Below are 24,620 nucleotides of genomic sequence, written 5' to 3'. Positions count from 1 at the left end.
ATAAAGGAGCCAGGATGGAGGAGAGATGAGGTGATCTCATTACTCTGCCACAGACATGTATGAGTGAAGTGGGAGTGGGATGTCGGGGAAGGGGTTGGGAAGGGATTCAAAAGGGTAACAGGGAAGATATTCTGTGGGTGAAGAACTGGATGCCAGGATTGGAAAAAGAGGGAACACTGAGCCTGAAAAGGAGAAGGGCAGGTGGAATGAGGCATAATGATTGTCTTCAAACACAGGAATGGCTGTTCTGTGAGCAAAGAATTAAGCAGACTTATTTTGTGTAGCCTTGAGGGAAAAAGCAGAGCCAATAGGTGGAAGTCAGAAGGACACAGATTTTAGTGCCATATAAGGTAGAGATTCCAAACACTGATGGGAAAGAGGCTGCCAGTCACTGGAGTGAGTCTGTGGTCACCAGAGCTCCCCTTGGCACGGAAGTCATGGAAGGGATCCCAGCCCCGGGTATGAGGGTGGACCTCTGAGGCCCTTTCCTTCCCAGCTCCCAGGCTGGGAGATTCCATAGTGTGTCTAGACTGATGGGCTCCTCTGACTGGCATTCTGGCCTAAGGGGGAAAACCCCCATCAACTAGCAAGACAGTCATAGGAAGCAGCAACTTCTTAGCAAAAATTCCAGGATGATGTGACCATTGCTCAGTCATTGCTCTGGCGGCAAGTCCAGGACACACAGGAAACACTCAAGAACAGTTTGGCTTTCCTCCTGCATTTCCCTGTTTGTTTGAATTCCTGGGCAAGCACACAAATGGCGCCAGAAATCCCAGGGCTGGGAAGAGGATGGTGGCTGATCTGTTGACCTCTTGACCTCTCAAAGGTCAGTGGCCAGCACTGAGTTTTTCCTCTAGGGCATAATAACTGACTCCATAACCTCCTGTTCATCATATAGCCCATGTCCTTTTCTCAGCTACTAACCCACTGGTTAGCTTGGGGCTTCTGCATTTATGCCAGCTCATATTTGCCCATAGATTGTGCATATTGAGTTGTCATGAGACCATTGTGGATGTCCTCCATGAAGCTTCTATGATTCTGATCTCTCTATTCAGGTGTACTGCTGTAGTATTTGTACCATATAGTCTGTCGTGCAATCATATCTTGAACCTGCTCAGAGTTTAACTGACCCTCTTTTAGAGAATTGGCTAAATTCTACCTTGAATTATGACAGTTAATCTGGGGGTGAAAGATGGCAAAGTAGGAAAACTCAGTCTGTGTTTGTGGGCTTTTAGGACCCAAGTTGAGCCAAAGTTAGAGAGGGGAGGAGAGGGAAAACACCAGACCAAGTTAGGCAACGGACTGGATCAAAGCAGGCACCCAGGTTGACACAGATGAGCACCACTGGCCGGGAGCATCTTCCCAGCCGGGCTGGGGAAGCAGCGAGTCCTTGAAGGGAGGAACATTCTCTTATTTGCCATTGTATGGCATGACAGTGAAGAACGAGCTATAACTGACTACCTTTCACGTACCCTGCTCTGGACAAATCAATCCCAGACACCCATGCTGGAGAACCAAACATGCTAGTGCATCCCCTGTGCCCCGTGCTTGCCTAGGCTCAGTAAATACTTGTTAAGCATGAATGAATGAATGCTGGAGAACAGTCCCTCTCACAGGAGTGCTCAGTTGTACGTATCCCACATATCACCAGCTCCCCGTTGAGTGGAGCTACATGCTCCTCTTCTAGAGGCCACAGTGGCAACTATCTCTGAAGCACAATACCTGAGGCCTCTTCCTTTACCCTCAAGCATTCAAGTTAACAAGGATGAGCACCACTGGCCGGGAGTATCTTCCCAGCCGGGCTGGGGAAGCAGGCTGGCAGAGGGTCTGTAATCAAAGACCTCAGGTTTTGAAGTCACGTGGATTTGAGAGTCTAGTGGGGTGATTTTGGTGAATTACTTAAACTTTCTGAACCTCAGTTTCTTGATCTTTAAGGATTGCCATTATAATTAAATGCAAAGCACCCAGCACAATGTAGGTGCTCTACAAAATTCAGTTGCTAGCTCTTTCCTGGGAATAAGGCCATGACTTTTAAAATCCAACTAAATGCCCCAGGGCTATCAGCCTTGATCAACACTACAAGCAGGGCCATTAGTTAGGCACCTGTTAAATCTACATAAACCCAGCAGTTAGCATTTGAGCATAACTTTTTCCCTGGTAAATTATAAACTCCCTGGCAGCAAAACCTATTCTATGTTCAATAAATGTTGGTCCAAAGAATGAATAAATGGATGGATGAATACATGAATAAATAGAAAAAAAAAATAACTGAATGCTCCTGTCTTGAATTATTTTTGGCTTACTTTATGTGTCCTTATTACAATCCTAGGGAAAATTGAATTCTTCAGGACAGGTCTTTTTTTTTGTATTGGCCACATTTTGGGGCACAGAGAAGGTACATGATAAACACAGGCTAAACAGGAACTTGGAGGAAATTTCATGAATAATGTGAATGAGAGCAAGCAACTGGATACGTTTCCCTTAAGTTCTCACTGCTTTTCTCATTATCTGAGCTTGGGGAAATAATTTTTCTCTTTGGGTCTCAGTTTCCCCACCTATAAAGCGAGGAAGTTGGATCAAATGAGCGGGTTGTTTCTTGCTCACATATTCCAAGATTTTGAGATGAAAGTCTTAAGGTGGGTCAGGAGGAAAATGAGAATGGTGAGATACAGATTGAACCACAGAAAGAATTCCTAAAATTTAGTGTATATAAAAACACTGAGCAGTGACTGTCTCTGCTGAGAGAGACTGAGAATGTGAACACTCCCTTGAAACACTGCAATCAGGGCTTAGAGCTAACAGTAAAGCTTTCTACAATATTTTAAAATTAAAACAAATCCTCAAGCTTTCTTTGTAGTCTGGATGCCATATGCTTAGGGGGGTCTTCCTTTGCTTAAACTGCTTTAAAACCAACAGGAGAAGCTTGGAGCCATAGAGTCTTGGCTTTTCCCCTGCCGTGCGCTGAGACGGTTGTGGTTTGAGGTTTGTTGAGACACCTGCAAGGGCTTCCCAGCTCTGGTGGATGATGGGGCAGTGGGACAGGGGCCATTAAGTAGATAAGAAGGAAGAACCAGGAAGTGCCAGCTGGCCAGCCTGGACAGTGGTGAATTAAGAGGATGCTTCCTTCACTGTTGGAAGCTAGAGAGTTTTGAAAATGAAAGCTGATGGCTGGTCTCTTCACAGCCCCTCTTATGGTGAGGATGGGCGGGGTATTAACCCTACCCTTGAACAAGCTAGAGGGAAGACATGAGTAAGCTAAGCAGAATAGCTTTCTTAATTAAGACTTTCCTTCCATTTATCCTCCTTGTCTACTGTTTCAAGGTGTTTGGAGTATGTTGAACTTTCCTTTATTTCATGTAAGAAAATAGAAATAGAGAATATCCAATTTAGAGGGTTGGGTTCTGGAGTTAGATCTCCTGGATCCACAGCTTGGCTATAATGTTTACTAATTGTGTGACCTTGGGCAATTTCCCTAACCTCTTCTTCATGGAGGGTGCGGCCATTTGCAGTTCCCAGCTTTTGGCAGGACTCTCGGTTCCAGAGTCTTGTCTTGTACAGACCTCAACACTTGACCCTGCTGGGGTGTGGACCCATCTCCAGGCCCAAATGTTAAGGAAACAGCCACAAAATGTGAGGACATTCAAGCGTGGGGAAATACCAAGCATGAAGGCTCTGCGGCTGTAACAAAAGAGCGGCAGGAAGGCCAAGGCGACCGGAACTGAGGGAGCCAGGGAGAGGGTGGTGGGAGGAGGAGTCATCAAAGGCTTCCTTCCGGCTCTGAGAGCCAAGTACAAGGCTGCTGTATGTAGAGCCTCTTAATAGGTCAGTATTAAGTGGCTAGTCTCAGGGCAATTTAGTGACTTTGTTTAGCAAGCTTCTGTTTCTCATTTCTGTTACTGAGAAATGTGTCCCATCAAAAGATGTCTGGTTTTGCAAGGGAACAATTCTTTCAGAGTGGTGAGTGTATACGGCCCAAATAACACTCAGCTTGAAACAACTGCAGGAAATATAAGAAGACCTCACCTCCATGAATGCACAAACACCCCCTCCCGTGTACACAACACTGTACATGAGGAGAGGAGTTAAACTGAATAGGTGGGGAGGGGGTGTGAAGACCAAGCATTTACTCATTGCATATTCCAGAGATCTAAAATTGAGATGGATCACACTCAGAGCTGTTTCGATTTTTCCTTCTCAAGTTTAGCACTGGAGAAGACAGGGGAAATAATATTGGGATGGACAGGATAGATGGATGGGGGACTATGGAAAGCAGCAATGGATATATTAACAAATATATTAACTCAGGCATGAATGCATGAATGTGAGCACCACCAAAGCACTGTCTAAAGGGGAGTGGCTTTGGAAATTGCTTAAATTAATATATTATGTATTATAACATATATTATAATATTATACATACTATTATATTTAATATACTTATATATTATATATTATATATAATACATTATGTTATAATATATAAAATATATGTCTTGTAAAAATAGCAAACATTATTTGTTAACTATCATTCAGGTAAATATTAAGCATTTTATATGAAAAGACTCATTTATCCATCATAAGCACTCAAGTCTTAAAAATGCATTTTAGAGATGGGGAAACTGAGGCATAAATGAATTAAGTAATTTGTTCATGAATGTTATTAAGTAGCTTGTTAATAAGAAGTTCAAACTTAGGCAGTCTAGCTCTAGAATCTGTACCTTTAACAACTGCAGTTAGTCCCTTTTCTTAGGTGAGGTATTTACACTTTATAAACTTTAATTTCTTCATCTCTTAAAATGAAGCTAATAATAGTACCTACCTCATAAGGTTGTTGTGAGAAGTAGATGAATTAATAGTGCATGAAGTGCTCATATCAGTGTCTGTACATAGTAAGCAATTAAGTAAATAAGAGTTATTACGTTGTTATTGCTATTGATACATTGAGGGGAGTCAGAACCATATACACCAAATAAGATCCTTCTATCCCTTCATCTCCTTTGCCATAAACTGAAAGTTTCAGGTCTGGGCGTGATTTTGTTCCCATTCTCAATACTAGGTGGTAAAATCAGGCTGCTAAGAGAAAATGAAAAGGAAACAGCCAGCTGGTGTTATTGAATCCATCTAGCCATTGAATTTCTTCCAGCACATTTTGGCTTCAGTCCTGAGGCTGGACCTTAACTAGTGAACTGCAAAGCCCCTCAATTATTCAGTCTGCTTCGCCACAATGGAAGTGAATAGGTCCTAGAGGGTTGGGTGCTACTTTGCATTTTTATACAGTCTCCCAGGCTGTGATCCAGCCTGTGACCCAGGACAGATTCCTTGCAAGCACAGGAGTCTGTCTGTCACCAAGCAAACTCTGGCTCCTGTTCTGCTGGGAACATGTAGGAGCTGGACTGTCAACAATTAACCATGTGAGGCTGAGACCAGAAAAGAGTCCTGCCTCTTCACAGGCCAGGCTAGCCAGAATGAGATCCAAAGTTCCTTCCTCTGAGCTTCCTCAGATGTGGTCAAGGTTCATAGCCTTCAGTCCAGTCTAAGTGGTAGCTAGCCTGGTGAAGGCTTTTGACCTACCAACCAACCAACTGACCAACTCCCACTCTCACCATGTACTGTGGGCTTCTCATGAGTAAAGTCATGCTCCCTTAGGAACCACCAGTGTGGTGGAGACATTACAGAATCACAGGATCCGAGGTGAGAATGATCTGTAAAGGCCATCCACTGCAGACCATGACAATACTTGAACCCTTCTACAACACTCCAGGCACGTCTCTGCCCAATCTCTTCTCTGACTGTGAAAGATTAAAAACCAAAAAAAGCTTTATTATATTTATTTTTCTAAAGGTATGAGGGAGAATTTATTTAGCTCTGTGAGGCCTTACCTTCACAATATACACACCCTTGGCACAGGAAAATCCTATTAAAGTTTTAGAAGTTGCTTAATAAGGTAAATATTTGGTTTGATTTTATGAGGCTTGCTGACATTAAGTTTGAGAAAGTTAATGGTTACCAGGATTTGCATACATGATCACAATCAAAACAGTAAAAAAATACAGATGCCCAGGTCTCAAGCCAGGCCTACTATGGCTTATGACCTGGAGCCTATATTCTTGATAAGGTCCCCTGGTGATTCAGAAGCAAAGCCAGATTTGGGAACCATAGGTCAGTATTAGCATGCCTATTTTTATTTGATCCACTGCTTTGTTCCAGAGTGGATTGGGGATGGAGGTGGGGGTAGGGTGTACCCAAGGGATCATATTCCTGCATGTTTTTGTAACTCAGAAGCAGCAGCTGCAGTTTCATGTGCACAAAAATAGAGAGTCTTGGTTTAGTTCTTGAAGGTTCCTTTAGCCTCTGAGTTGCTACAGAGTTGTAGGAGTCAATAGCCAGTATGGGTGCTCACATAGTCATAGATGCTTGGGCCACAGGCTCCTCACAAATCCAAGATGGGTAAAGCACAGCCCACATTCCCTGCTTGGGGCAGGCATTGCTAATCAACCATGACGCTCTTCCCTGTCAAACCTGGAGAGGCCTTAGACTCCTAAGCAATCAGAGCTGGTACAAGGAATGAAACCTTTCACCCTTCTTGCCATTCTTACCAACAATACCCTAGTCTAATCCTCAATTTTATTGAGCACTTTGACTTGTAGTTATTCATAGGGCACAGTTCAGAAAATGGTGGTAAGTCATATTCTCTTCTTTTTCTCTGCTCTTTCCCTAGATAAACTCAATCGTTTCCTTGACATTAATACTATCTATGGGTTGGCAACTCCCAACTTTGCATTTCTACCCTAAAACTCTTCTTGAGCTCCAGACTTGCATAGAAACTCAGAGACTAAGAAGGTTTAGAGGATCAGGTTATCTAAACTCCAGTAGATAGTAATATATAAGAAATGTCTTTGACTGCAAAGCTATTTGACAACAGGACTATTTATTTCTCTGTGGATTGCCTGGCTCAGTGTCTGGTATTTAGCAGGTACTGGGTAAGAATGCCCATTGCTTTTATATGATACATTTCCCTGCTTATGTGCATAATTGTGTTATTCTTTTTCTCTGCCTTCCTGCATTTCCAGAGCACATCCCCCTATAATGCTGGCTGCCCCATTCCTTGTCCCTCCCACGGTGTATGGGATATGGTAGTCTATCACAATAGTGGCCCCCAATGCACCATGACTCCTGGTATTTACATCCTTGAGTTACCTCCTCCCTTGGGATCCAATAGTGACCTGTGATTTGCTTTAACCAGTATAATGTGGTGGAAGTTATACTGTGCCAACTCCAGTCTCATCCTTAAGTAGGCCTGGCAGCTTCCACTTCTGTGTTCTTGGGAGCCCTGGACTGCCATGTCAAAATTTTGGGTATCTCATTAAAAGAAGAGACTATATGGAGAGGTCATGTGAAGAGGGAGAGATCCTGAGTCTCTATGGAGAGAGAGAGGAACCCAGCCTTTCCAGTGTCCCAGCTTAGCTCCCTTTTGGCTAATCTGCCAGTTGAAAGCAGGCATACGCATAACCACTGGGAAAACCAGCAGAAGAACCACCCAGCTGAGCCTATTCCCAGTAATCTGCCAGCTGAAAGCAGCCATTTGTGTGACCACTGGCAAGATCATCAGAAGAACCACTCAGCTGAGTCAGCTCAGCTTGTAAGAATCAAGAGCAAAGAAAATGTTAAGCCACTAAAATTTGTGGGGGTTTATTACACAGCAATAGAAATGAGGGTGTGTAGGCCTTCATACAACAGATCAAGGGGGAGTGAACAGTCTTGGAATCTCACTCCTTGTTTCTAGCTTTAACTTTGGTGCTCTGTTTTGTACAAAGGCCTGACAAGTACCAATTCTTTTGTCCCCTGTCAATCTGATCAGGACATTTAGTTATTTTGTTAGTGTATATATTTGAACATAAATCTTTACAGGCACCCTCCAAATGTAAGGGCAAAAACAAGTGGAATAAGGAGCAGAGGGGAGCTGGAATGGGGGAGTCCCACTTAGGCTGAAGTGACACAGAGAATGCATGCTGGAGCACATGGGGTTGGCTCTGGAAGGGCAGGGGCTCACATCAACTTGGAAGGTAGCATTAAGGGGTGGGCCTGTGCAGGAACTGGCTGCAGAAATCAGAGGCCCAGGGCTGTCTAGGTTTCTCTGAAAACTAGAGCTTTCTGCAAAGAGCACTAATAGTGACACTGTGACTTCCACTATGGTGTGAACCTCAGGTATTGTGTGTGTGTGTGTGTGTGAGAGAGAGAGAGAGAGAGAGAGAGAGAAGAGAAGAGATAAAAAGACGGAGAGACTCAAAAAACAAGAAACTTTCCTGGAGCTAAAAAGTAGATGCCTTTTTTTCAGACAGAGTCTCACTCTGTTGCCCGGGCTAGAGTGCCGTGGCATCAGCCTAGCTCACAGCAACCTCAAACTTCTGGGCTCAAGCAATCCTTCTGCCTCAGCCTCCTGAGTAGTTGGGACTACAGGCATGCGCCACCATGCCCGACTATAGATGCCTTGTTTAAAAAGTAAGATTTCTTTATTTATTTTCCTTCTTTAGCAGTCTCATCTTACCAGCTAAAGAATCCCCATATTAGGGTGTGGGGAGCTAGAGAAAAAGGGGGTGGTTTCCTATCCTGACCTGCTTAGAGGCTGAAGCTGCTGCTGACATCAAACTTCTGTCCAACCCAGGCCAACTATGAGACAGAGCTAGGGCTCCAGGTGCAAACTTAAAACAGACCATTTCCATCCATTCTACTGTAACAGGAATGAAAAATGTAAGTGAGGACCATCAGGGACAACTTGTCACCAGGATGTGGTGTTCAGGTGCAATCTCTGAGTCCCACTGGAAGGCAGGGAGGGAGCAGGAAGAAAGAAATGGCCAGTCTTTGCCATGGGAACATCAGTTTTTTTTTGTTTTTTTATGTCTCAGCTTTGAGGAAGACACTCCCAGCTGTCTATTGCTGTGGTTCACAGACTTAAATGGAGGTTCCTTCTGTCCTAGTGGGTCCTCCTTAGTGGCCAAGCTCCAGGACAGGAACTGAGCCATGGTGAGTTTACTTCAGGCCAAAAAATCTTAAGGCACATCCTAATTAGTGGGTAGGGGCAAGAACCTGGAGCTTTTCATTAGCAGGATGTTTTGGACTGAGATGAGGATGCTGAAGGCAGGAGTCAACATTTCCCAAGGTTCTTTCTTAAAATACATTGTGTTTAACTTTGGAGCTCCTGACTCACCTCCAAGCTGGGCATTCCATCTAGGGCTACTATATTCCCAAGAGCAACCAGGGAGACCAGCTCATTCCCCATTTACAGTATCCACAGAAACATCTGCTTTAGCTTATTAGAAAGTCAAAACAACCAACCATCAATCCATCATCTTTTCTGTTTAAGGACGCATTCCTGATGGCTGACGCACACTCCTCCCCAAGGGTCCTCCCTGGACTGCGTGTGTGTGTCTGTGAAACTGTGAACTGATTTTGATGATAATTTGAAGAGCCTCTTACATCCTGGTTTATTTAACCTTCCCACACGAATAGCAAGACTTCTCTTTGGGGAATCATGGAATGACTACTGACTCATTTGATAAGCAGTGAGCCCTGGAAACAGGAAGCAAAAAAATGGGCTCTCAAAGCCAATTTCATTCCCTTCTCTTTTCATCCACAGGTGACTCAGCGTTGTAGAAAGCAGTCCGCACTCAGGGTCAGTAGACTTGGGTTCAGCCTGCAGTCCTGCCATGAGCTTTGTGACCTGAGACCAGTATCTTGGCCTCTCAGGGTCTCAGTTTTGTCTCACATAAAATGGGAGTAATAATACTCATCCTGGCCAGCCACACAGGGTTTTTATTAAGAAAAGGTCAGAATAGAATACTGGAGTGGGAAGGCATTTAAAGAGCATCTGATGCTTGAATTCCCTCCTATAATATTACTACCAATCAACCATGTCACCGATCCTGGAACTCTTTCTGTTACAAGCAACTCATTCCCACAGAGAGTCCAGTGCACTGTGGGATAGCGCTGATTTGTTTTGAGTTAAAAACTGCCTCCTTTGGCATTCCACCAATTGATTCTTCTCCATGTGGATATACTGAAACAAGTCCAATCTTTTTCTGAAAGAACAGCTTTCTGGTGTCTGAAGGGAGTGCCACATCTCTGATATGCACAGAGCAGTTTCTGAGTCTTCCCTCTCTCAGGCTTTCATTATCATGGTTATTGTTCACCAAAGGTGTTTTAGGTAATTTCTAACCCTCAGCATATCTTGTCTAGAAATGTGGTATTCAGATGGTCTGAAAGCGGGAAAATAAAGTGAGACATTCACCTCCCTTGTTCTAGATGTTATGCCTCTATTAATGCAGCTGACCCTTGAAATAGCTTCTTTGGTTACCACATCCCAATAGCAGCAGCTCCTCCAAAATCTCAGCTGCAAACACCTAACTTTCTGATTACCACCTCCATTGTTTCCAGCTCATTACACCCAGTACTCAACTCAATAATTCTTAAACCTCATCAAGACTTACCATCCATTGATCCTACCACCTGTTCACTGTCCCTTGCCCCTCCCCTCCACCGCACCCACAAGTCCCTTCTTACCCAGCATAGACCTCATGATAAAATTAAAACCATTCCTTTGGATACACTCTCAACTCCTTTCTCTTCCCCTTTCTCTCTTGCCTGGCAAAATTCCCAACCCTGATTACATCCTACTCTCTCTGCCTCTTCCTGCCCTACACCCAGACAGAGGAACCTGGCTAGAGAAAACAAGAAACAGCTTAACTGGCCTAAGTTAAATTCATGACCAGTAACCTCAAGGAGACTCAGAGAGCTGCCCATTGATCAGATTGTAGTTCCCTGGTCTGGACTTTCCCCCATTTTCCTACATTCTCCTAGATAACTAGGTCACACCACCTCCATTCTTTGCTTTTTTTAGAGACGAGGTCTCCCTCTCGCTATGTTGCCCAGGCTAGACTCAAACTCCTGGGCCACTGCCCCCAGCCCTCCTCCATTCTTAAACCTTCCCCATCCTCACTTGCCACTGATGATCTTGTCTTCCAGCAAGTGGGACCCTGCACAATCCCTCCACTGCCACCCACCTGCCCAATCTGTGCCCAGTGCTCTGCCTTCCCTCCTCCCAGTGGGTGAGTTTCTGAGCTCCTGAGACAATGCTCTCCAGGTGTAACCCCCTTGCTTACTCAAGAACTTTTGCCCCCATCCCACATTCCATCATTAATTTCCTGTCTTTTCCAGGATCATTCCCATCCCATATAACCACAATATTATTTTTCTTTCATCTTAAAAAACAAAACGAAACACAACAACAGTACAACACTCCTATCTCCAGAAAAGGAAACCAGATAAGGAGACTCAGAAGGGTTCAGTAACCTGCCCAAGGTCACACACCTGGAAAGTAGAGGGGTCAAAGGTCAGATACAGTTTGTCCTCTTCTAAAGCCCACCCAAATATGACTTTGTGGGCTGCAGAGGCCAGAGCAGCTCTCTCTCTAGCTTGCTACTCTGGTTCAAGTGTCTGAGCTCAGGCAAGGGAGAACTTTGCCAAGGATGGGCAGGCCAGCTCTGCCAAACCTGCACACTCTTGGGCCAGCAAGAAAGGCTGGGCTGGGCACAGTGGCTGGCACCAGCAACTCAGGAAGCTGAGGCGGGAAGATAGATAGCTTGAGCTCAGGAGTTTGAGGCTGCAGTGAACTATGATCACACAACTGCACTCCAGCCTGGGTGTGCTGGAATGAGACCATGTCTCCTATGAAAAAAAATAAAAAAGGCTAGAGGTTTCAAAGTGAGAAGGGAACCTACTTTGTCTCCAGTGGCCCATTGAGTTGCTGACACTCTGGCTTGACCAGCTTGCCTCTCAGACTAAACTGGGTGGGTGGGGGCTGTTACTAGCATGCCAGCCACTGCAGGGTGAGGGGGTGGCCACAAGGGCAGACAGTTGGGACCAGCGAGGAGGGCAGAAGCTGCTGATGTTGTGTACCCCCGTGAAGAGATGGTGCCTCATAAATCTTGCAGGCCCAGAGCCCATGTAGTCTGCCACAGTAGTTCATTAACACTTCATCATCCACATTCAAGGTGGAAAATGATGGCAAATGTGGCAAGCTGCCTTCCAAAGTCATTTGGTCAGAAAGGTACACATCTTTCTTCCACCATTTGCAACACCCCTACTTATGCTAAGAACTGCTAAGAACCCTAAACAGCTCAGGCCAAGGGGGTTGTCCTCCTGAGACAAGAGATACCTAACTACCTCCAGATCACAGAGGCTTCAGCCATCAGCCCTCTCTCCTTCCCTCCCCTCTTCACTCCCAAAGATTCTCCCAGAGAATGAGCCCATTTGGTCTCCAGCCCTCATCTACTGCCCCTTGTTTGTGTATCTCCTGAAACCAGTGTTGACTTCAGTCATGGTATCTCTTAAGAGTCCTCTTTCAAAAGGGCCTCACCGGCCCACTTACTTGTCTGTCACAGCCTGCATGAACTCGTCCAGCAAGTCATCGTACTCCTTCCCGCGCACACGCTGGTGTTTCAGGCCGATGTACAGAGGGTCCCTGAGCAGCTCCTGGAACAGACAGTACCCATTTACTCAGCCTGCTCCCAGAGTTCCTCCATTGTTTTTTTTCAACAGGTGTCTAGGTTCAAGGCCAGGTGCAGTGGCCAATGCCTGTAATCCTAGCACTCTGGGAGGCCAAGGTGGGAGGATTGCTTGAACTCAGGAATTCGAGACCAGCCTGAGCAAAAGCGAGACCCCATGACTATTAAAAATAGAAAGAAATTAGCTGGACAACTAAAAATATATAGAAAAAAAATTAGCCGGGCATGGTGGTGCATGCCTGTAGTCCCAGCTACTCAGGAGGCTGAGACAGGAGGATCGCTTGAGCCCAGGAGTTTGAGGTTGCTGTGAGCTAGGCTGATGCCATGGCACTCTAGCCCGGGCAACAGAGTGAGACTCTGTCTCAAAAATAAAAAACAAACAAACAACAAAAACTTTTAAAGGTCTTTATATTTTACTTTTATAATAAAATGTTCTATGCCTCAGGTACTTTAAAACTACCCACAAAAAAGTAGAAAAAACTTTCCATATGAAGATGACATTAAAAACTTGCTTCTTATGTTTGTGTAGAGCTTTCAAGTAATTCACTCATTTGATCCTTCTAATAGTCTGACTATTCTCATCTCTGTTTTACAGAAGTTGAAGTTCAAAGGTTTAAATAAACTGCTCAAGCTCACAGAGCCAGAAAATGGCAAAGCTGAGATTGAGCCTTGCTTTGACTGGATCTCATGACAGCACCCTCTTTGTCCTGTCACTTGACAGGGACGTCCTGTCACTTGTGGGCACTAGGGAGCCAGGGGCAGCTCCTCGCCCTTTGCCTGGTCCTCTGGAAGAGGTCACCAGTGGCTGGGCAGGTACAGGCTCTCGTCTTGCAGGCCATGCTAGGGAGCAGGGAAAGCTAGAATGGGATCGGGGGAAAGCTGTGTCCAGGCAGCCTGATCTTCTTTGGGAGGAGTGAAAATGGCTTCTCTGAGACAGCAGTGGGTGGAGCTCTCACGGCTGCCTTGGCACGGCATGGAACAAGAAGCCCACATTCTGCCCTGTGTCTCACCATCTGATTCGGATACAAGAATGCCTGCCAACAAGGTGGGAGCATATTCACTGTCCTGGAGCCCTTCCTTGCAGCCCTCCTCTATCCTGACTTCTTCACACGTGTTTAGAGCGGAAGTTTTCAGTATCTAGCATTGCCAGATAAAATACAGGACACCCAATGAAATTTAAATTTCAGATAGGCAATACTTTGTAAAACTTTTTTAGTGTAATTGTGACCCAAGTATTGCATGGAATGTACTTATGCTGAAAAGTTTATTTATCTGAAATTCAAGCAATAAATATAAACTATATTTATATAACAAAAAATATAGACTAGTGTCCTATATTTTTATTTGCTAAATCTGGTATCCCTATCAATAAAGGCAGAAGGGATCTCAAAGTTGGGAGGCAATGTGTTGTAGAGGAAAGGATGCTGCTGGGCCTGGTGGCTGTGGTCAGGAGGCTGCCCCTGAGTATCCTCCGTGTGGCCCAATGGGGCTCCAGGCTCTGGAATCAGAGGGACCTGGGTTTGCATTCAGGCTATGTCATTTAACTAGCTCTGTGACTCTGGGCAATGCATGTAACTTCTTTCAGCTCTCTTCTCTGTTAAATAGGGATAATAATGGTCTCTAGCACACAACACGAGCTCTTTGAGGACATGTGCTTCTAAGATATTCATGTGTTTTTCCACAGAGGTTAGTATAGTCAGGGCACACGGTAAGCCCTTAAAAGGTCTTCACTGATAAGAATTGCCTGAGTCTTGGGACTGGGCTAAGGAAATTCCAAATTAAGAACTAAGAACGTCTTAGAAATCGCTTGGTTCGGCCTCCTACAAATGAGTTTTTGAGGCTTGGAAAGGATAAATGAGCTGCCCAAGATCACAAGCCACACTGGTGTGAGCAACGGAGCAAACACTATGGTTTCTAGACCAGTGCGCTTCCTCGGTGGAGACCAGGCTTATTCACTTCCAGGCCCTGCTGCCCACTAGGGTGCCTGGCACCTAAATGTTAATAGAATGACTAGATCTTTCCCTTCTGTTATTTAGCTACTAATTTCCCTTTGGAATGAAATAAGTCAATGACTATAATTTTAGGTGAAGGCCTTTGTCCAAAGTGGGTGAACCAGAACTTTCTCTTCTCTGCCGCGGAGTTAGAGGGCTGAATGTGCTCTCTATGGCTGTTTGCCCAACTCTGCCTTCCTAAGGTTTTCTTGGAGACAGAATGTCATGGAAAACAAAATGGTTTCCTCCCCCTCACTGGCCCCATTAGTGAGCACTGGATTTAAGCCGGAAGACAGTTAAACAGCCTAGTCAAAAAAATATTTATCTTGTGTAGCAATAGGCATGCTAATGTCAACTCAGAGCATCTGGGGGTCTGGGAGGTCATGGGATTGGGTTCACGCTGTGGGCACAGCACCCTTCCCCCTCAGGGTGGCAGCCCTGCCTACCACTTATTCCTTGGGAAGATCTGCTAAGCCCAGGCGCAGGGTACAAGGATCCTAGGGAGGGCATCCTCAGAGATCACATGTGTATAGAGTGCGAGTGCTCTAATGGCACCACATGGTGAATGCTGAATATTTCTTAGTCATAGTGCAATACTCAAGCAAGGTAGAAGAAACCCTGCAACACCCAGCCCAGTGGCTGACCCTATGCCCCCTCAGCAACCCAGTAATACCCCCGAGGCAACGTTTACCAGGCTCACTGACCATCTGCTCCCAAGTTTGTCTCCCAAGCAGACATGCCTCCCCTTCCTCTGCCCATGAGTCAGTGCCAGCAGCTCACACAGCATCTCATTGTCAGGTGAGTTTGTACAGGCTCAAGACTTCTCTGCCAGGAGAAAACCTCCAAGGCTCAGGAGGGCCATTTGAAAGCTAAGCCCCCCAGGTGCCCACAGGACCTTGGCATAGAGTGCGGAGAGCACTGGGCTTGGAGTCAAGCCTTGGGGAAGCCATTTCTGCTATGGGCCTTTCTTCCCATGTAAGACAAGGGGTTGAGCGAGAGGAGGTTGAGGCCCCTTCTCACTTGTATAGTCTGGCTGCATGTGGATGAAACAAAGTACACAAAGCAGTTCACACGCAGCCGTGATGGAAGGCTGAGCAGGCGCTCTGCATGACGGGAAGAGGCTCCCTTCCTCTGCCCCCTTGGAACTTAATCATGGGATGGCCCTTCTTCATGGGTTCACCACCCCACATATTTATTTTTCCAAATCTCCTTGGTATTGGCAGGTAAGAGTGACTCAGAGTTTCAGGCCTATAGACAGCAGATGTTTTCCTTCAACAGGAAATCTGGAGGGGTGTTTTCTCTGACTGTGATTAAGCTCCTGTTGCCTCAGGAGTTTTCACAGAGACAGACACACAGATGGTCTAGTTATTCACACTAAAAACCCTCACAACAGCATCCTCCCTGCACTGACACGTGAGATAAAAGTTGCAAGGCTGAGTTTCCCTCTGCTATAGCTCTGGCTTGCTCTGAGCAAGAGATGTGCCCAAGAATTCTGGGGAGAAAATCTTGCACACTGATTCATTTTCAAAAAAGAACTGCAGTGCAAGAGATCACATAGTAAATCCATTTGCAAAGAAATAAATCAATGTCTTCCTAATGTTGGACACTTTATAACTTTGAATTTTTGTGTCCTGAGTTTCTTGAAGTGGGTTTGGAGGGGGCTCACCTTTCCCTGGAGGGGAGGACATCATTATGCTCTAACTCAATCTTGACTGTCCGCTGGATTTCACCTGCCTGAAACAACTGCTTTCTTAGTCCTCATTTCTCAGTCTATAATGCATACACCTGACCCCTTGGAGCAGTGTGCCACCACGAGTAAGGCAGCTCTGACACCTAGAGCTGTGGGACCTGAAGTAAGTAGCTGACATGTTTCAGTCTCAGTTTCTTCATCTGTAAAATGGGGAGAACAATATCTCATGCAGCTGTTTTCAGAAGAAAAAGAGAGAAAATACACGAAGGGCTAGAACTATGCCTGGCACATTACAGGTGCTCGATAAATGGCAGCTGGTGTTGTTCTTACTGGACTGGGTGAGAACTGCTTCCTCTCACCCTTATGGTGTGGGGAGGGCAGGTCAGGGCTCATTGCCTCCTCTCAGCTGGGGAATGCTCTGGTCCCTCCCTGACAAGAGGGAGCGGGCCCAGGGGAAATTCTCTCCCTTCCACACCCAGAAGGGAGAAGTGATTCCAGAGGCCGAAAGCCCCAGGAGGAGAAGCAGAAACTTAGAGTAGACACATGACCCATTAAGATGATCAATTAGGTAACAGTGTTGGATCACTGACAACTATTAATAGAATATTCTACCATTCCTGGCTCTCATTTGTCTCCCTTATGCTTAGCAGAGTGCCTGGCACCTACTAAACACTCAAAACCACTAAATAAGTAAAGAGAAAGTATTCACAAAATAATTTTAATTGAAAAAATTAGAACAAAATTGTACTATGATTATAAGGTAATAACTATATGTATATGCATAGATAAATATTGGAAGGGAACATAAATGTAGCACTGTGGGAGAAATGTCATTTCCTTTTCCTTGTAAAATTTTAAATAATGTTCTAAATTTATTTTAGTAATAAAAATTCTAAAAATGAAGAAATGATCTTTACTTATAAAACAACAGAATCCCAGGTAGGGGTGTAGTGTAGGGAGAGCAGCACAGATTTGGATTAGGATTCCAGCCCTGCCACGTCTAGTAGATCTTCTTGGGCAAATTAAACTCTCTGGGTCTCAGTTTGCTAAACTGTGAAAAAGGGAGGTAATAACAGATGCTTCACTCACAGGGTTACTGTAAGGCTTAAACCAGGTGGTCCGTGAAAAGAGGCTGGCCCATGGTCACTGCTAGTTTCCAGCCATCTTTTCTGGTGGGTTTGTTACAAGCTGGGGCCAGCCCTAAACTTCAGCAAATCATTGGTGGGAGCAGGACCTTCAAGGACAAAGGATGTTAATGCACCTGCTAGGCAGCCAACACCCTTTAGGGGATACGATGGCCTCAGACTCAATCTCAAGCTATTTCAGTTCTTGCCTAGGGCCACGTTTTAGGAGAGGGAGTCCAGCTGGAACACAGCAGGAGATGCTGGATGGGAAGAATAACTAAAACAAAGTTTGCTACGCTCATCCACGCCTGCAACAATGCATTTTTTGAGGCTGAAGGACAATTTAATAAACCCCAGACATCTGGCTGGAGAAAGGAGACCACTGTGCTGAATGAAAGCTGCAGTCTGGTCCTGATGAGCAGTTGCAAGGCTTGTACCCCCATCCAGCCTCTGGTCTCCTGGGCTGGTGAGGAGGCATATGGAGAGAAAGCACTTTTAGAGGTTGAAGGACACGAGGTAACCTTCTGGTTCAGTTCCTCATCATACTGAAAGGAGATCAAGTCTAAAGCTGTGCAGTGACTCACCTGGCTTGTTAGTGGTCGCAGAACCAGGGCCCCTGCTTCTCAATACAGAATTTCTCCCACTTCCCTTGCCCTCCCTCATCTTACCCCCACCCCCAGAATTTCCTGGCTTTTAAGCAAGATCTGCCCAGTGTTCCCTCATTAGATCATATCTGCGGGTGAAGAGTGGATAAGCCATCAATCCTTACTAGGAGCTACAGTGCTCATTCCTGTTTTGAAATGAAGACGTATGGTGTCTAGGGAAGAGGAAGGCCATGCAAAGAGTCTTGGCAAATTTTCTTGGGAGAGATCACTGCAGAATGCAAATAAGTATAACCTTTTGGACAACACAAAGAATCTAAAAAAATGACCATTCCTTTTGCCTCAATACTTCAATTTCTAGGAATTTATCCTAAGAAAAAACCCAGAGATGGGGGAAAAGACTGATTCTACAAAAAATGGGTATCTGACACAATTTTATTTGCAAAAAGACTAGAAACTAAGCATCCAACTGTGAGCGGTTTCTTAGGTAAATTATGATACACGAGGCAGCTATTAAAATGACATTGTAGACGAAGAATGATTATGCACTGGGAGAAAACTCATGACAGATATTAAATTTTTAAAAAGCAGGATAAAAAACTGTGTATGCAATATGAACCCAACTTTGGTTTTACAAGTGCTTTGGGGAAAATGGCATATGCCAATATGCAAACAATGATTAGCACTGGTTGTGTGACTGATATTTTATTTTATTCTTAACACTTCCCTGGATTTTCTCAGTTTTTAAAAGATGAACACGCATTGATCTTCAACTCAAAGTTAAGTGTCATTAAGAAGGAATTCTTGGGTATTTTTTCATGTTTTCTGACACAGAGACACAGAGCTTAGAAGCACAGATAGGCACAAACACTGTGCCCCATGGTGGTGCCCAGAGCAGATGAACTCTTGGCTGAGGCTTGAGCACCTTAAATCCCAAGCCACTTGGAATCCTGCTGTGGGTCTCACCCACAGCTTGGTGCAGTTTCTCTCCCTGGGTTTGCAGGATACTCATGTGCCTGATTCAGACATTTCCACCCTGGTGCTGGTGCTCTGAATTTTAATCCTTCCACTGAGGCAGCTTGCCTTGAAAATGCTAAAAATACGGCCCGGTGGTCACTCCCACCTCAATAGGCTGCCCCTTCACCAGTGGGTCAGAGAGTGTCCTCAAGGGGAATGGAAACTGTGCGGGGTCATGGAGGTTAGGGAGCAAGGGAGCCCCAGCTGGGGTCATGTGGGCACAGAGGGCTCATGGAGGCAGAGGAGCACTGGGCCCAGAAGGTGGGGGAGAAGAGAATGGGGTTGCGGGCATGGGCAATCAGGAAGGAGGAAGGTCCTCCACTTCACCCTGTGTAGGGGGTGTGCCCTGGTCAAGGGGACGCCAGGAAAGAAATGCCCATTGCTGTGTAGACATAAACACCCCCCACACAAGCTCCCCACCCCACCCCAGCTGCCACCTCCAGGCCTCAGAGCTCCTGGCCTGGGCAGCGTATTACCTCGTTGTTGGTGCCGACGTCCAGCAGGACGGGGAGGCACTGCTGCGGGTTCACCCCGCCGCACGCTGTGTACAGGGCCAGCTTGCCCACCGGGATGCCCATGCCGTAGCAGCCCAGGTCGCCCAAGCCCAGTATGCGCTCCCCGTCAGTCACCACCACGGCCTGGAAAACACAGCAGGGCGCCATCAATCAGGGACAGTGCCTCCTGTGACAAAGCGCTCATATTAGCAGCCCTACCACATCAGGCTTGACAACTGGATGCCCACTGACTTAGATGGGATGAAACAGCTTGTCTGGGATAGGGCCAAAGCACTCATTCACCTGCAGGTGGCTGGTTTGTTCTGGCAGGCTGGGAGGAACCCCGCTGAGGGGACATGACAGAAAGACACCTGCCCTGCATTCTGAGGTTCAGCTGGGGACTGCAGAAACAGTTGGAGGGAAACCACAACTAGTCACGTTCCCTCAAAGAAACTAAACAGAGATTCTCAGTCTGAGACTTGGGGAGGGGGGAAGAGGAGAAAAGGACATAATCAAAGAAGAAAATGGAAAACAAGTGTTCGTGCTGCTGCTCCAGCTCTGGGGTTTAGAGAGCAATGCAAATGCTCTCTGGCTTGCTCCTGGGTTATGATAAATCCAATTTGCGAAGAACAGAGCTCCTTGTGATGTCTCCTAGGATCCCTGTTACACGTAAAATAGGGAAGATTCTCAAGCTGTATTGGGATTACCTTTTGCATTTGTTAAAAAATCACTGAGGGCCCACTACATACCAGATACAGTGCTAGTTCAAGGCTTACCTGCTGTGAATGAATAGATGCTGATGAGGCTGATGGTGCTGACAGGAATTATTATATGATTGCAATGGATACTCATTTATTCATTTATTTAACACATATTTATGAAGCATTTACTTTGCATAAGATACTGTGGCAGATCTTGGGGGAAGAAGCTTCAATTTGCTCATCTATAAAAACAAGTATAGACCCAGCCCTTAAAGAACTAATGAGCCAAAAGAGAGAAGGAATGTGTATATTAATAATTACGACTTGGGAGGGAAGCTTGCGTGCAGCAGGACGGCACAAAGGGCGGCACAGACTAGGAAAGGGGAGAGCTACCCCCTGCAGGGTAACCCTTCATGGATAAAGGGACACACCCCCCACACCTTGGACAAGGGAGACTGTGGGTGTGGGTGGGAGAAAGGCGTCTGATGCAAAAGGAAGTTAAAATCTGTTGGGGGGATATAAGGTGTGCGTGGGGAACAAGGAGGTACAGGTTGCAGGAAAGAAAAGAATGGAAAGTCAGGCAGGAGTCAGACTGGGAAAGGCCTTGAATGTCAGGCCAAGGAGACACTGTCAGGGTAACAAAGAAGTTGTTTATAGGTCACCCCCACCTGCTCACCATCACTGGCTCCCTTCATCTCTACAAGAGTTGAATTTATAGGCCACCCATCCCTTCACTGCAACCTGGCTTTGGATCAGCTCTGAGCTATGAATGTTCTGATGGCCCCAAGCATGCTGTCCATGGGCACCATAAGGTTTAGTTTAATCTATGCAGGTGCAATGCTGGGCACTGGGGATAAAGAGATGAAGAGAAGAAGATCGTTCTTGACCTGGAAGAGTTTAAGATCCAGTACCCAAAGGGCCAATGGTGTCTTCTCATTTCTACTCTATTCTCTTCAGGAGTGAGAGCACACATGGGCTGGTGCTGTCTTTTGGTGTACATAGGTATAGAGATTCTTAAAAACACTCCTCTGCTTCCGGTAAGGGGTCTCTGGGGAGTGCAACTGACCCATGAAAGTCATGACATTCCCCTGTAGATTGGTCTACTGCCTCTGTGGAGAGTGCTCACAGCCTGCACCTCAACTGGTCCTCCTTGTGGCCCGGGCGGGCAGACGGGTCAGAGATTGCTACCCTTGTTTTACAGGTGAGCAAACTGAAGCTCAAGACCTTCATGTTCTCCACATATCTGTTAAGTATCAGCCACATGCCAGGCACTGGGCAGGATGTTTCCATATTAGTTATCTTAGAAAGATTAGATGACTTACCAAGGTCACCTTGCTTGTGTAGGTGGCAGAGCAGGGTTCCAGTCAGGCTTTGGGTTCCTAGTTCAGGGCTCCTTCTACTACCCCAACTGGCTGGGCTAAAGCACCCATGCCCTTGGCAAAGTCCTGGCCTGCTTTGGCACCACTCTCTCTGCAGCCTGCATCTGACCTCCTCTTGGTAGCTGTCCCATTGGAGACTGCCTGCTACTGCCCCCGGGTGCCCAAACTCTGGGCATTTCTCTAGCATCTCTCCTAATGAAAGCTTCCTTATTCTGGTTTCCATTCTCAGAATCCTTCTCTCTACTGAGGGGGCAGTGAGTGACATGCAGTTAAACGCAGAAAATCAGCTACTTCCGGTGTTATTTCTATAGTCCCAGGACGGTGACAGGGGCTCTGCAGTGCCACTCTTCCAGTGTCCACAGGCACTCTACTGCCTGCCCGACTCCTCTAGGAGAACGTCTCACCCACCTCCATCCAGCGTCCATTCTCAGTCCTACCCTGCTTGTGGCTGGGTCGTTGCATGTTTCACAACCAGACTGCTCGCCTCTCATCTTTGTTCCTTCCAATCTCTCCTGCCAGCCAATGTCAGATTCATTGTGTCAAAGCCCACTTTCATTATGCCATTCCCAGGCTCAAAGACCTTTAACGACTTAAAATTATCCATAGAATAGAGTCCAAAATGCTTAGCTCTTTAACGATCTGAACCCTGCAGACTTTCTTAAACTTATCTCCTGCTATATATCTGTCTGTACACAATTGTCTTCTCTGGTCAAACTGGCCTCCTCATTCCTCCCAGACATACTCTGGATTCACCTACCCTCTCTCTCTCTCAGCCACCATATACCTCTCTTCTGGAAGGTCCTTCTCCCCATTCTCCAGCAGTGCAAATCCTGCCCACTCCAATCTACTGAGATTTCTCTTTCCCCTGAACTGCTAGCACTTGTTATATCCACCACACACCTTCCCCTTCCTGTCTGCCTGCCTACCTTGCAGAAACATTTATTAAGTACCTACTGTGTGCCAAGACCCATGCAAGGTGCTACTTAAACATTTGATGGTGAAAGCATTTGAGTGGTTATTTAACATTTTTTAAAATGCACATTTTATGTCACCAAACAGCCTAGCAGTTAATGGCAGAGGCTCTGGAGTCCGACAACCAGTATCTGAATCTAGGCTCTTTTATAACGTGCCATGTGTGATCTTGGACAATAGATAACTTTTCTGAACTTCAATTTTCCACAAAATGGGTATAATAATAACACCCAGCTCATCATGTTGTTATAAAAATGAAATGAATAATACGTGTCTCGTTTTAACCTGATGCTTTGTATAAAGTGAGGGTGACAAGTAAGTGGTCACTGCTCTTATGATTGTAACAATGATTATTATTTAGGGCAAACACTTTATATTAGAGTTTTTAATTATTTCCTACCTCTCTAGTTCAGCATTAACACAGAAAGACCATGCAATAATTATCTGTCAAATGAATGAATGAAAGAGAGACTGAGGAGACCTTGGCAAATGCAATTTTTAAGAAAGTTTGGCCATGCAAAGCTTAACCACATTCTAACCTTAACATCCTCATCCATCCTAATGGCTCCTACTGTCGTCTCTAAGCACATGACACTTGTAGCTAACTGTCTTCTGGATATTCCCTCCTGGGTGTCCAGTAGTTCTCTCAACTTCCACAAGTCCGTCCTACGCCTTTTGAGCCTTTTCACTCTGCTGTCCTCCCCCCCACCGCCTGTTACCCTGTATCTCTCAAATTCAATACTCTCCAATCTGCTTTGACTTTTCTTGTCTTTGGTCAACCACAGACAACTGGTCACCAAGTTCTGCTGATTTTACCTGCTCCCTATTTTTGACATTTCTTCCACGATTGCTACTTCCTTGGGTCTGCCCATCCACCTCCCACTTGAGCCACTACAGTGGTGTCCTGACTGGTCCTCTACTCATGGATTTTCCCCATTCTATTTCATTTTTCCAAAGTATGTCCAGATGATCACTTTCTTGCCCCCAAATCTCCAGTGGCTCCTGATGCCTATAAAATAAAGCTCAAACATCTTTAGCATTTATGGCCTTCTGTGGACTGGGCCCAATCTGCCCTTTGAACTTACCCTTCATCCTCTCCATGCTCCAACCAAACTAAAATATTTCCAATTTTGTACAAGGTGTGTACTTTCGTGAATACATGCCATTTTGCTCCTTAAATTGCTTTTATCCTTGCAAGTTTCAAAGAACAGTTCAAAAGACAACTTCCCTCTATGAAGCTTCCCTTCTAAGCTATCTCTCCCTTCTCTGAATTCCCACAGCATTTCCCTCTCCTACAGCACCTATCACACCTTCCTTGAATTATAGTTATATACATTTCCTTGTCTTTCATAGTAGCTCTAAGCTCTTTGAGGCAAGTAATGGGTCACGTCATCTTTGATGCCTCCTCACTTAGCTTGGAGACTGCAATGTGATACTCACAAATGTTGGGCAATGTGATAGATCCAACAGAGAGCACAAAGTGTCAGACCTGGTATAGATTAACAAGTTCAGAGAGAAGATGCTGCACCCTATTTTTCATGACATCAATGGTGCTCATGCTGGGAGTCACTAGTTCAGTAGATAGAGGGCAAACGTGAGCACCTTTGGGTTTGAAAGCCCAGCATGATTTTCTGCAATGATAAGATCACATTTTCTTTGTTTGGAAGAATTTTATAACTCACAACTTCCTTGTCTAGGGGGATATTTGAGGGATAATGTGCCACATTCTCCCCTTGCCTGCCTACCTTGGACCACATTCTAACCTTGACACCCTAAGGCCCCTTCTGAATGATTGCCCACACCCCTTATCTTAGCTGGACCCACTGGGACTGACCCGAGACTGATTTGAAGATCATGATTCCTTGCTTGCTCTGGGGCTTCTATGGACTTGTAGCTGTGGTCATGGGCTGCCCACAGCATTGTGTGTACAACCCTCTCCTTCCTCTTCCTTTTGTTTCATCCCTTCTTCTCATCTTTCCTTTTATCCTCCTCCTTCTCCTCTTTTCTCTCTCTCCATAACATAAATAATGCACACTCCTTAGTTTCAAACCTTGGTTCCACTCCTCACTTGCGAAGAACCTAACCTCTCT

At 45.6% G+C, this 24,620-nt stretch overlaps 1 protein-coding gene across 7 annotated transcripts in view; it reads right to left on the bottom strand.

Moving 5' to 3' along the window:
• The window catches only part of ME3 (malic enzyme 3), a 200,809-nt gene that overhangs the window by 41,355 nt on the left and 134,834 nt on the right, over window positions 1-24,620 (bottom strand). For 6 of the 7 annotated variants that reach the window (XR_011233692.1, XR_011233693.1, XM_069470955.1 and 3 more), the window contains exons 6-7: window positions 19,461-19,622; window positions 12,425-12,528 (exon numbers count right to left, since the gene is read on the bottom strand). Coding sequence is in view for 5 of the 7 variants with exons in the window: in XM_069470955.1 (XP_069327056.1) it covers window positions 12,425-12,528; window positions 19,461-19,622 (266 nt within the window). In the remaining 2 variants the exon portion in view is untranslated. The remainder of the gene's footprint in view (window positions 1-12,424; window positions 12,529-19,460; window positions 19,623-24,620) is intronic. The other variant, XM_069470958.1, reaches the window with a different exon arrangement.

This window comes from Eulemur rufifrons, chromosome 6 (assembly GCF_041146395.1).
Source record: "Eulemur rufifrons isolate Redbay chromosome 6, OSU_ERuf_1, whole genome shotgun sequence".
NCBI lineage: Eukaryota > Metazoa > Chordata > Mammalia > Primates > Lemuridae > Eulemur > Eulemur rufifrons.
Note: the sequence above shows the minus strand (reverse complement) of the source record. Positions and strands in the feature narration are given on the sequence as shown.